The sequence below is a fragment of the Cuculus canorus genome, chromosome 4, assembly GCF_017976375.1.
Source record: "Cuculus canorus isolate bCucCan1 chromosome 4, bCucCan1.pri, whole genome shotgun sequence".
Classification (NCBI taxonomy): Eukaryota; Metazoa; Chordata; class Aves; order Cuculiformes; family Cuculidae; genus Cuculus; species Cuculus canorus.
In genome coordinates this window covers 10,704,813-10,718,881 of record NC_071404.1, presented here as the reverse complement: position 1 = coordinate 10,718,881, position 14,069 = coordinate 10,704,813, and the positions used below count along the sequence as shown (strand labels likewise).

The window sequence follows — 14,069 nt, the reverse complement described above, 5'->3', positions numbered from 1 at the left end:
AGATAAATCACAGTGCTCGGTAACCTCAGTTATTGTGAGAACTGAGAATAGGTAGAACACCAAAATGAAATGAAGTTGAGGTAATCAATGTATCAATGTTCCAGTTAGGAGTCAAAGAATTCCGAGTTGTTTAACTGCACTTATTTTTTTTGAGCAAGTAAAATCACGCAACCTGCCATTTAATCCTACTGAAAATAGCAGCTGCATGTCTGAACAACAGACTGAACTGAAAATAAGATTCTCTGCTATTTCTGTGTAAAATATTTTTCCACCACTGTTTTCTGACAAAGAATCTATCAAATTAGTAATGACAGGATATGGATGAACTCTTAGTTTCATGGAAAAAGCCTTACATCAATGATTGTCCTTCACAGAAAGTGTGAAGTGGAAAAAAGTACAAAACGAAATTCAAGTTTTTTCATACACTAAATGTCAAACCAGTAACAGTAAGCAGGGAACACTGAACACATCATGGTAGCTCTTAAATTTCTCAATAGCAGTTAGTTCCTAGACAACCCCACATCTACGTGCTTTTCAGAATCTGCTATAAAATACTTCACAGAATTTTTTCTACCTGCAGACTAGCTAGTAAAAGAGCACTAATGCTTAATTACCCGCTCCAGGGAAGTGTTGCAAAGATTGGTTAGTTCATGTTTCTACAGCAATCCAAAGCTCTTAAGAAAGCTCAAACATTATCTTTCACATTCCATGAGATATTGTGCCAGAATTTAATTACAAGATGGCATCATTTAGGCATATTTCAAATGTGCAACACGGAAATAAAACATAGCAGATATTATGAGACATAAAATGGCCCTTCCCCAAGGAGCAGTGCTACTTCCCTAAAAATCAGTTTCTTGCAGTAAATAATACTTGGATTCAACTGAACTAGTTTCTGAAGAGACAAACTGAGCAAATTCGGACATTTCAGTACCTAAACTAATGAGAGTTCACAGAAATTCCAACCATGCATTTAAGAACATGCAGTTAAACGTACTGCTAAATATTCTGGATTCACAAACTGAAGTCCTGTCACAGAAGATGAAACCATTGGTGGCAGCAGACACAAAGGTAAACGTTCAATGGAAATTGAATTTAGTGAAGTGGTATTCAGCAGAAATATCCCACACACCTGCACTATCCTTATCCATCACATCACAGTAAGAACACAAACGCCAGTTCCCTTGACTGTTCTAACAACAGGTATTTCATTACTGTTCCCATCAGTAGTGAAATCAGGGTTTTCTTAAATATTCCTTTAAAATATCATATGATAGAGGAGACTGGTTAGCTGCACCCTAAGCGCGTAAAGAAGCTGGTCTTTACAATTATGGAAGGGGCAGAAGCCTACCAGTAGGCTAGTGCCTCAAATCTGACTGCCCCTGTGATGTGAATAAAAGAGGCTGACAGGGAGAATAATTTCTGGTGCAAGACTTAACACAACTTCAACAATCCTAAAAGCCTCCTCATAAAGGCTTTTTCGGAACTAAGCCGATTCATATGCAATGACCATCTTTTAAAAGAAAGATCATCAGTTCCCTTGCTCAGACTAAGAAAGTGTGACATTTTAAAACGATGCTCTATAGTAGATCAGTATCTGATGTGCTTGTAATCTCAAAGCAGGAAAACAAGTACTACACACACTAGCAATACTGTTAAGTCAACATCTTCAGAAACCTTTAAGAACTTAATGGAACTTTTTTTGAAATTCATGTTTGACAACATACAACACTGGAGTTGTAGTCTGCTAAAAACAGTACCAGTACTAAATAATTTTCTGAGGCAAAGCTAGCATTACCAAGTGAGAGTCAGCCAATGCAAACTGCCTGCTTAAGTTCAATTCACTGCAAAATTTGAAACAGGAAAAAGAACTCACAAAGTTGGTGCAGAACCATTATCTGCAAGGATTAGTCTGGGATGTTGCTGAATTGTGATAGGCGAGCTAGAACCTGATCCCGAGCTTGCTGAAGACATACTGGGTGGGCGGATCTCAGATAAATAATCCGGAGCAGAATCAATTTGTAGCGGTAACTGGTTGATGTGGATATCATCGGTTATAGGAGAATCCATGATGCCACATGTTAAAATGTGTGAAAGGCTGCAGTCATCACAAGTACATCTGTTCGGGAATTAAGATTACAGATTTTTATGACCTTGTTTAAGTAGCATTCATTTAAAGTAGCCACATTCTTTGTTCCAATAATACATTTCCTTTTTCCTCAAAAAAGAAATTAATGATTTATTATAATTTCATATTAAAAACATCAGCTCACCTTCTTCTATAATTACAGTTGGGACAGTCAGGCATGCTCAAACGTGATGACAGCATGTGTCTCATTGTGTCTGTGAAGTTGTTCTCCCCAGCTAGTGCTTTCTTGTTATTAAGCTGAAGCAAATTATAAAGGCAGTGTTTTAGCAGTGCAAGTCTTTCCTTTAACAATGCAATGGCACATCATGATTAACAAATCGCATAATCAAAAGGGGTTCTTTGGGCAAAATATTTAAAAGAAGCATTCAGAATAATTTCATAAAGGTGGTGTTTTGAAAAAATAGTGAAAAAAGGAAGACATTCAAAGTTACAAACAACAAACATTTGGCACTGAAACTCTTCAAAGAAAGTATGTGTCTACTGTGAAATAGTAAAGTGGCCCAGTCCACCTCCTTCACTCATTTATATGTGTATCTTGCATGGTATTCCTGCTGATGTACTCTGAACTTGAGCAGGTCTCGTCTCGTTTCATGGTATGCATAAAAGGACACCGCTGACAAATGGACAAAAGAATGCAAACTCACAAATAGCCTGCAAAAATTAATTAGGACTAATTCCATCACCATAATGGGATAGATTTAAGGAACCAAGTAGCTGCCCAAAAAAGGACTTCACTGTATTACTGAAAAAAATACAATCCAAATGACCTCCACCTGGCCTAATCCTGCAAGCACCTAATTTCATTAGATATCTACAAACCTCAGGTTAAACAAGGATGTATCTAAGCCTCTACTCCTGTAGATGCCCAGATTTGATCGGTACCTAGGCAGCCATGGGCTTACAGCTGACTTAAGCCCAATTAGGATCAAGGAAAAAGAGGATTCTTCCTCAAGTCCTCCGAGGAGCCCTGTTTACCAGATGTTCTAAAGACATAGTTAAACACAGGCTTATGTTCCTTATAGGAACAAGTACTTACTGATGACTGCTTTGAGACATTGCCAATTTCAGATTAAGTTTAAGTTTATTAAAATGTACTGTCATACTCTCTCTCTCTCTGGCTTATGACTAGCATTTTTTCTGCACAGTGGTACAGGAATGGAGAGTTTCCCTATACAGTCTTGACTCTAGTCAAGTCACTCCGTACTCTTATGGAAAGCACAATACATACTTGAACACTTCCAGGCTACAGAAGATAGCACTGTGCCTTAAACAGCAGACAGTTTTCTAATAAGGTAGGAAGTTCTACTGGCCGCTCTGTGGTTATGGCTTAAATACAGGCAGACAGCTCTGCTCAGCCTTTTCCCCACAAAACAGGTGTAGGAGCCATCTCCAGAGTCATAACAGATGCGATCACCTGCCCTCCTACCATGGCTCACACACACAGAAGGGAATCTGTAAAATCCTTAAACACAATATGCCCTGTCACATGTATCTAGGCAGCTCCATGCTCAATGTATTGGCTCTTTTGGATCCCACTCTAAGGCATCAAAACCTCCCTTTTTATTGTATAAAGCACCTTAACATATGGTACTCAATCCCAAGACTATGGTGCTTATGTTTTCACCTTGTAGTAACCGAGATTACATACTATTACATACTCTTCTGGTACCTTGCTTTTCTCTATTTTAGCTGACCAAATTTCATGCCTGGCATAGTTACAAAAATAGATCACACAGAACTAGTACAGTATACTATGCTCATATGCTTGCATCTTACAAATATACATGAAGCATTAGTATAACTTAATATGGTATAAAAAAAAATCCTACCTGCTCTTCAATAAAACGCCTCTGTTTAAAAAATTCCCAGTCTTCCTTTAGCATGCGCTGTTTTGTTTTCATTGCCATCTAAAACAGAATTTAAGGAAAACTTATTGATTTAATCACAGAAATCCTACACTGTGGTCAATTGGTTTATCAGTTCCACGAAACCTAGCTTGTCTATACCCTTTTGAAAACACTTACACTCCATATTGACTTAAGTATGTATTTGATTTGAGTAATTAAAATATAAGATTTTATATTCAGTTATACTATTTTTCAGTCAGATTTCTGCACTTTTACTCCTTATGTAAATATTTATTTTCATAGCATTTCAATAAAATGCAATTGGCATTAAATCCTCAGCATCTCAGATCTGCTAAAATACACTAAAATCTAGAGGTACAAGACTTTTGTCAAGGCTTCAACACAAGCTCCAGCACAGATTCTGATGTACCATCTGTGGAACTAACCACCCAACCAAAGAGTGATAAAAATAAGAGCAAAAAAAATTAAGTGGTGTCCTAGACTAACACTATTACCACTTTTATTTCTCAATGTATGTCATGCCCATGATTTATCGGAGACTAGGAATATATTTTATAATTACTCATCCCTGAATCACACACCATAAATGCCCACAGAGCTCATAACTTTTTGTAAGCAAATTATATTTTTCTGATTTAACAAATAAATTCACCCTGGCAAAGTACAAAAGCTTCCACGAATTTTAACATAGCAAAATGCAAGTACAAAGCTTCTCCTGTCAAACCTTAACAACAGTTTAAGAACACTAGTTCATCAGTGAGGAAAAAAAATCTACCACCTTATAGAAGATAACAAATTACTTCACAAAGACATGTTAGTGAGCCAAAGTCCAGTAAGTTATACCATTAGCAATCTTTTTTATTCCCCCTCAAATGCGTGCCTCCAGATATTGATACTTGATGAAAAATTTAAAGTCTTACTATTAATCTAAGTATATTATTGCTATTATCACTACTTAACTTGGGAAAATGGAATTCTAAGCTGGGGATATGAAACCATATTAAGTAGCAAAGTTTTGCCTAATGAACTTCTGAAACAATCAGTAGCATGTGATTATAATTACTACTGTGGATTTTGATTTCCCTTGCTCCAGTGAAGTTTCATTAACACCAAAAAAAAGAATGAACCACTAGTACCGTTTCTTAGAAACACGGCAGAGTCTGCAGCCAAAAACATCAGACTCCTCATCCTGGCTGTGCAGTCAGCTTCTGAGCATCCTTGAGCTATATTTAGACCGAGCAACACTCACTGGTTTAGGTGCCCTACCACCTAGCTGCATCCTTGCCATCAAAGACAGGCACCTACATTTACTATATATTGTAAGAGAAGACTTTAATGCCCAAGAATGAAGTTTAAAACAGCCAGTGCATTAACTGGGAGCTGCCTACTCAAGTCTGCCAAGAGGCTGTCACGGAAAACAGCACAGTTTAAGTCTTGGTACTCTTGAGTATTCATGGGAACAGGAGCTGAAACTAAAAGTTTTCCTACTTCCAAATCTGCTGCCTTTCCAATACCCCATGTCTGCAAGTATGTCGAGTTATTAATTCCATAAATCATAAGAAATCACTTCTCTCCCCTCTTCCTTTCCCCGATGAATATTTATTTTAGCAGAGCAAAGCAGCTGCAAAACAAACCACATGATTCATGCCCAAGAATTCTGCTAGGGAGTGGGAGATAAATTCAAGTGCCAGTGGAAGGGAAAATTTACACTTCATAATTGCACATCTGCACTGAATATGCTACCACTGCTGCCCAATACAGGAGAGAGGCGCACTACCACCTTGCTTCCGGCCTTTTTACTTGAAGCTAGGAAGTATGAGATCTATCAGACAAGACATTGTAAAGTGAGACAGGCAGGTGAACAAGCATTTTTCCATCCTAAAATAGATACAATTACAAAACAAAACCAGCAGTTTGGTCGGAACTGACACATACCACTAGATCACCTGGGAGAATTCTGATGTTTGTACGTACAATGCTTGTTGCTTCCAATTTTTAAACTCTATCAAATGTGTACAGCACATTTGAGCATTCCAAGTTCTGACTGTGAATCTAGTGTATTTTACTAGCCTGTTTCACTAGAAATAATAAAAATAATTCCTCTTATAGCAAATTCTTAGCACACAAAAATAGCAAGCATTCCAATTATTTATTCAACCGTCATGAATATACCCACACAATACTATTTTTTCTATTATGCTGCTCTTGTGAAGGTGGGCAAAGCCATTCCCGTATTCCTTTATTTTGTGGGAGCTAGCAGTAAAAAAAAAAAAACAAAAACATAAAAATACTTTCACACAACTACCTGACTACCTAGCCATTACTTACAGGAATGCTCCAGATATATTTAAAATCTCTTCAGTTGCGTGTAATCTAAATTTGGCAAGAAAAACAGGGCTTGGAGATACAGGCTGCATACATTTAAACCCTCCTGGATTCCAGATGCCCTAAACATCTTCCTCAGATTTTAACGTGCGATAAATACAGGTGCTGATATGAACAAACCTTTATTCTAAATTTTATAACAGCATACATGTATAGTATAGGAGTGAATTAATTTAACACATTGGTGCACAACACAGCTGTCTCACTACATTTTTTAAAAAAGACTGTATATTCGCACTGCTTGCAAAGCCATTCACTTTTCCAAGAACAAGTAACATAACACACCTTAGGGGAGGTACATTAATTATCTCTGCTGATTCCCTGTCTAAAATTTTGGGTGTAGTTCCACAGCAAGTAAAGAAGGATCACTGTTAAGTTCTCCCTGGTGCTGGTCTATGTGTTCTAACCTTTGATATGCTAGCAATATAAACTCATAATTTTGTTAGCCAAGAGGCAGCAAGTAACAAACACACATTTGCTGTTAAGATCTACAGTTTCCATAGTAGCTGGGCTTCCTGATTTCTACCTTGTAGATAAAAATATCGCTGCAAGTTCAGGTAAGATGGTCATATTCAATGATGTATTTTTGATCAAGAGGGTACAACCACAGGTTATCACTAATGTGGGGTTTAAGACATGATTGTGAAAACGTTTTTTCTATGTGTAACTACCAATAGAAATACCAAAATCACCTTTAAAACTTGGTGGTTTAAGTTATAGAATTGTTTCCCCTACACACATCCCTTGCAGGATTTTTTGTCATTAGGGAATAAGAGGTCAGAATATTAAGTTTCCCCAAATAGTAGAAGGGCTTTTGTTTGTATCATGATACAGGCTTCACTAAGCAGATAAAAAAACCTGCTGTTAAGTCTTGTGGCAGTTGCACAGTCACTCAATACAGAGAAATACAGAAAAATCAGTTAAGAGTCGATTTTGAAGCGTGCAAATCAAACAGTCAGAAGCCTAATATGAATGTGACTGTACCGAAATTCTATCTTTTGGAAAAATAAATGAGTTATCAGAATTGAACTGGGCTCCCTTTCTTACTTGAAAGGCAGTATCAAACAGCCACAACACTATGCCCCCATGGGGAAAATGGCTTCCAGTAGCAGAAAATAACAGACAGTGAAATTTCACCAAGCTGCCATGAAATATTTAGGTGTACAAAAGCAGCCAGAACAAGAGAAAGCTTCATAGCTGATAGCTCACAGATGCAGATCCCAAACACAGAACGATCTCTAAAAATAAAATTTGTGATGTCCTGTCTCCATCTTGAAGGTACTGGAATAAATGGGAGAAGTTCACATAAATCTTCATAGGGAAGAGCTTCGGAAAGACATTTACAGTGTACTATAAAACTTTAAAATATTTTTGTTATCTGTAGGAGTGACATAGCATTACTAAATCTCAACTTGGGCATCCATATTCCTAATGCTTATTCCTAACGCTTTTCCTTTTCCTAGCAACATCTACAAAAGAAAGTTCCAGATTACTGTGCCTATGGGTCATTTACAGGCTAAAATAATTAAAAACATCCCAAAGGCCATCTTTAAACAATGGCAACACAATCTGCTTCAACACTTTGAAAATGTTTCTTTACAACCACTATTATGTATTGGTATGTTAGTGTTCTTTTTCTATTCTGAAAAACTGACACCAACGAAAAATGTTATATTTTGTTGTTTCAAAGCTCTAGATTAAAACCTCAAAGAAACTCTTCACTGGAGGCACAGCGTTGCGTGGGCTGCTCCCTACATAATCGGTCTTGAGACTGTTTACATGATTCTTACCTGTTCATCAACATAATCATCTATTCTTTTCTGGCATTCAAGCCATGCTTCGGCAACTTGACCCATTTCCTGTTCCAACTGATGATACCTTTGTAGCAAGGTACTATACATATCTTCACTACAGGAATCGTGTGTTGTTCCAAGCCTAGAAGATCAAATAGCACTTGTTATAGAAGAGACATTTCACTGAAAAATCACGTTTTTAAGTGCTGCCAGCCAAAAAAATGTTGTTAAAGTACAGCTATTGATACACCTAGGCCCACATAGCTGCTTGCATCCCCAAATTGAGTATTTTTAGTCATTTTTCAAAAAATAGGCAACAACTGCTTGTTCCTGTAACCAACAATAGCAAAAATGTGGGAAGTGCAACATTTCTAGAGCCTCTTTCCCACAAGCAACCAGATGTCAAACCTACTGAGCCTCATTTATTCAAATTTTGTTGCTTGATATATTTATCCTTCCAAATTCTGTGGGCTAAATATACATGTTAGCTATTCACTGAAGAGCTATGTAGTAAAAACGAAGCCAGAAGCTTGTTAATCAGAACTCTCACGATCAATGCTAAAAAGATTACTAGACAAGTTGGAGTTCCAGCTGGGAAAAGTGCTGTAGAATGAGGCAAGCGAGATAATTTGGTTGCACACAGTAATCTGCTATCACTTGAGTGGGATGAAGTTAATGTAGCTATGCCATTTACTGATGGCTCTGTAAGGAGCTGCAGAAATAGGAGACAGATTGACCCTCCTTTCTATTACATTTCTGTACAGCAAATTCCTGTACAGAAATTAGAGCACACCATCACAATGATTCTTAAGCAAATAACCTTGAAGTCTTGACTTCAGAAATAAATAAAAAGACAAAATTCTATTAGATAACTGGTGTTTAAAGTACTCTGAGTTGTAGTGACCTGTAAATTTACACAAATACATCAAAGCTTTTCAACATTTCTCCTGCTCAGTAATTATGAGGAAACTGGTTGGTAGTTACTTTGGCACAGAGGTTGTGTAGTCAGTCAAAGACAGTGCCAAAAAACAAAACTCAAGCATATCAAAACTTTAAGTTCAGTTCCAGCATTTCAGGAAGGTTTGTTATAGATTTCCATTGCAAAAGAATCCTAACCCAACCTAAGAATTATATAGTCCCGCCTATCATCTGGCTTTTAATTTTAATGTGGCAATTAAGTATAACTGCCAGAACAAAGAGACAACTCAGTAAGCATTAAGTTACAGCTGTTAATGTGACTTTGCCAATAAATTCAACTTTATTTTATTTTCTTGTTTTTGCCCAGAAGAAGGACACAGGCAATTCTGCACAATAAAACTTGTAAAGTCCATGCCCGGTTGAGTACAAAAAGCAGTTTAAAGGAATATGGTGACTTCACTTTCTCACTACCAATACAAAGCTGTCAATTCCTCCTACTAGTTCACAACTTACTACTCTTCTTGAAGCCTGTATTTCTGGTATTAGGCAATTGTGTGAAATTCCAATTCCTACCATACAGATTTCAAGAATTTGTTCTCATAACTGCTGTTGACTAGTACCACTCTTTCAAACACTAGTTGTGCACAAAATCTTTTTTATACATGCTCTCATGCTAGAAGGAAAAGAACTTCATTCCCTTTAAATCACTAAAGCTTCTGTGTATCTCTATCTTTTTCAAAATATACATTGGTGTGCTTCTTCCCATTCCCTTCCTTCAAGGAGGGAGCTGGCCTTTTCTCCCAAGTGACAGGGGACAAGACAAGGGGAATGGCCTCAAGCTCTGCCGGGGGAGGTTCAGGCTGGATATCAGGAAAAAAATGTTCACAGAAAGGGTCATTGGGCACTGGAACAGGCTGCCCAGGGAGGGGGTCGAGTCACCTTCCCTGGAGGTGTTTAAGGTACGGGTGGACGAGGTGCTGAGGGGCATGGTCTAGGGGGGGTTAGGAATGGTTGGACTTGATGACCCAGTGGGTCCCTTCCAACCTAGTGATTCTACGATTTAAAAAAAATTAAGATTAGCAATGCAACAGCATTTACACTTTCAATATTTATTGACTCTTGAGTGAACTGTGTGCTGAGGGGCATGTTTTAGCAAGTGTTAGGAATGGTTGGACTCGATGACCCAGTGGATCCCTTCCAACCTAGTGATTCTATGAACTAGTAAACACACTTTCAGCCCCCAAGTATAAAGGAACAATCTAGCTGATATTTCAGTCCTGTAAACAGAGGTGGAATATATTCCTGAAGTGCAGTAAAAAAAGGTAATAAAAAGCACGAGGCAGGCAGTTACTTCATTACCAAACCCCAATAAAGTGGTACCTTGAGTGTAGGAGGCATGTCAGTAGTTGCATGCAATCAAAAGCATCTTAACCCAAAAAAGGTATTTAACCTCTAAGAAACCTTTCATATAGAAACTATCATCGAGAAACTCTAGTCATTCACATATGAAAAGATTGTATTTCCTTAAATACCGATTATGAAAATACAGACTTACGAAATGCTGTGTCTGATCCAGAACCTTCATTCCCACAAGACTGATACGTTTAAACACTCCTTAAGTGAATATCTTTTCTAATTTGACATCTGATAAGCATCCTTGGAACTAGCCACAGCACACCAATGTATATTTTGAAAAAGCTAGAGATACACAGAAGATTTAGTGATTTAAACAAGAGATGAGAGAAAGCGTAAACATGCAACATATAAGTGAAGCCTAGATGCTAAAATGGCATTTCACATTTCGTCTTAAAGAAGAGAAAACAATGAGGCCAATTCTCTTTTGTAAAGAAAGCCTGGCAACACTCTCTCTACGGCAGGAAAATGATTCTCTGCTGACCAAACTATCAGAGGATTAGGCTGATCCCTCCTTCTTCATGTGAGGTTTCTCTTACAGGAAGTTTCTCTATTCTAATTCCCAATAGAAGGCAGATTATCGTCCAGAAAAAATTCTCAGGTAAAGCTACCTAATTCTTTTACTTCAAGACCCAGAGAATTTAGCAGTAAAATCTTGGGAGTCCATGAAACCAGAAGTAACCTGTGTTCACCAAAGAAAAACAAGACTTACACCATATAAACTAGAAACTATGGAACATGAAGCTCGAGCTGAAACTCTGCTTTCAAAAAGTTTAATGTGAACCAACCTAGGCAAAACTACAGCTTGCGTGAAACAGCCTTAAAGCTATCAAGCAAATACCGACATAGTAGAAGAGAAATTCCTTTAGGAAGAGTTTTCAGCTTCATCATATTTAAGCCTGGAAGGTAGCTGTCACTACAGTGAAGTTCTGCAGAGAAACATCCTCTGTTGCTCAGACTGTGACTGCAGTAGCACTTGAGAACAACAGGTAAATGAAATCAAACCAACACGTCTGTTAGGAAATGACCATAAGCTGCACTAAGACTATTCTCATCTCTGCAGATGAAGGCAATATGAACAGTCTTGACACAGGCAGGATTGCTGGAGTAAGATACACAGAGAAGCCTCGCCAGAAAGCAAAGACTGAAAAGTCAAACACAGATCACCGTGAAAATGTGACTGAACAACGTCCTGTTGAACATCACAACAGAATTACCTGCCTGGAGATCAAAAAAAACCAAACCACCCGAGAACACCAAACAAAAACAGTCTTCCAGTACCAACGCAGTTTCAACTCAACCAATTAGACAAGTTATTCTGAGGGAGCCTTGACTTCTCGCTGAACTCAGTGACAATTCAGCTTTCTTGTTTCCTTTCTAGTATCTACTAGCAAAAGGAGAACTCAGCAGAAACTTCTTCATTCACTATGCCCAACATCCCTTGTGACAATCAAACTGCTCTTGTAGCATGGAAAAATACCCAATACCTTTAACATACACATGTACACAGACCATAAATATTTCTTCACCAGAAACAACACAAAGCACCCATGACTGTTCTTTAAAAATGGTCATTTAGGATAAGCAGTGTATTTTCTGTGAATCAATACCTCTTCCCTAAAAAAAACCCAAACACTTTGCACACACTCAAATTACAAGCAGAGTAACCTTGCTATCAAACTATACATTTTAAAGCCCCAGGAAACACAAAATGTCATCAGACCTACAAACACATAGCAAGAGATTTTGTTTCTTTTGCTTTCTCTAACAAAAAAATTGCTTAAAACTCCAAAGTTATTTGTGCACTGTGGGAAACGTGAAAGTATTGATGCTTTAGTTCACTTGTAGAGCTGTAAAGACAGTAGCAAAGCCTGACGACAAATGAAAACAGCAATATGCAGGTAAATTACAAACAAGCAGATTAGGGTAGTGATAATATTAACCAGCAAGTTATGACAGCAGTCTGCTCAATCAACCACTCTGTTTTCAAGACAGATCAAGAGGAATTCTTTACATAGTAAGTTGTAGAAGCTGCAGAGAATTTTTTTAAATGCTGTGGCTGCAAACACGGGATTTAATTTCTCCTTTAAATTACAAAAGAAAAGTTAAACTCTACCTTAGCTGTGACACCAACGTTGGCAAGCTATTCTGCAGGAGTGGCTCAGAAAATACCAGATTTTCAAACAGGTGCTTATTGTGCAATTCCCACGTCACCTGAAATTTCTTCAAATGTTCATTTTCCTACAATGTAAAAATAACCAGAAGTAAGCTGGGGTAGAAAATAATTGAAAAAAATTCTCTCCAAGGCAAGAAATTTTTTTAGAACTAGTTTCCGACCTGAAAGCTGGATTATCCAGGTCAGATCTTACAGTTTTAATAGCCAGAAACTCAGATTTTAAGTAAATATTTCACATCTTAAATAACCAAAGCTTCATCTTTGTTTTTCTAAACTGTTGTGGATTAGGAAAAAAAAATACAGAATGTTGTTGAAAGCTTCCATTTATTTCAGCACTGAAAGATGTATTTATGATCTGAAACAGCTATTCTCACATTTTCTTGTCAAACAATTGCCTAACTCCGATTATTTTTCAGTTCTCTGAATCTACCTAGTAACAGACACATCTGATGGCAAGCTATAATCTTCATTCCAAACTGACATAAATCAAGTAAACAGTTGTCTCCAAGTACAGCTTCAAAAATGGACTTTTCTAAATAGACAAGAGACCAACAACTTAATTCTCTAGTACACAGAATATTTTTCTATTTGAGGTTATTTAACCCATAATTGTATACAATTCCAAGGCCTAAACCTGAAATCTCTTATTATCAAAACATAAGAATCAAAGACAGGCATAATATTTTTAAAAGTCAGTTACGTTTTCCCACATACAGACAGCAGCATGCAGGTCGTCCATACCAGGACCCCCTCAAACAGCAAAGTTAAATGCAAGCATTCTGGCTATATAACCCCAACTACCCAGAAATAACAAAAATATTAAGTTCCAGAGTGTTCTGGTAAGTATAGTGTGCTTAAAAACAAGTGCGTATTTGTATCAGACCTAACATCAGACTACCAGTATTCAAAAAAAGAATCACGTTTGGAGTTTTATTACTATTTAAGAAGGTTGAGTGCCTTTTTCCAAGTTGCACAAGACACACATACCCTTTCACTTTGAATATTTTCTTCAATATATTTAAAATTCCCATAAATTGCTAGTAATTTCTCAAGGGTCAACACCGAGAAAGGTTGATTTCCTAAGCAATTTTCATATTATGCTGTGAACAAATCAGTCAACACTTATCCAGCAAACCTTGTATATTGGATGGCGCTGAGTAAAATATTTCTCAGAAAGAAATACCAGTTTTCCCATCTACTCTGCTATACTGTGTACTCTAGGACTTTTCTGTACTGACTGCAGTCTTTCCAGCTCATCCTCAGTAAAATCTGTCATTCCCTGCTGGGACACAAAGCTTTAGTTCCTTCTCTTGAACTTCGCTAGTTAGCTGGGTTCCTTTGAAAGGAAGAAAACTGTTCATAATTTC

At 37.4% G+C, this 14,069-nt stretch overlaps 1 protein-coding gene across 2 annotated transcripts in view; it reads right to left on the bottom strand.

Moving 5' to 3' along the window:
• FAM193A (family with sequence similarity 193 member A) overlaps positions 1 to 14,069 on the bottom strand; it is an 80,509-nt gene that overhangs the window by 21,892 nt on the left and 44,548 nt on the right. The window contains exons 7-11 of one of the 2 annotated variants that reach the window (XM_054065286.1): positions 12,643 to 12,767; positions 8,193 to 8,337; positions 3,979 to 4,056; positions 2,274 to 2,386; positions 1,877 to 2,119 (exon numbers count right to left, since the gene is read on the bottom strand). In XM_054065286.1, coding sequence (XP_053921261.1) covers positions 1,877 to 2,119; positions 2,274 to 2,386; positions 3,979 to 4,056; positions 8,193 to 8,337; positions 12,643 to 12,767 — 704 coding nt within the window. The remainder of the gene's footprint in view (positions 1 to 1,876; positions 2,120 to 2,273; positions 2,387 to 3,978; positions 4,057 to 8,192; positions 8,338 to 12,642; positions 12,768 to 14,069) is intronic. The other variant, XM_054065287.1, reaches the window with a different exon arrangement.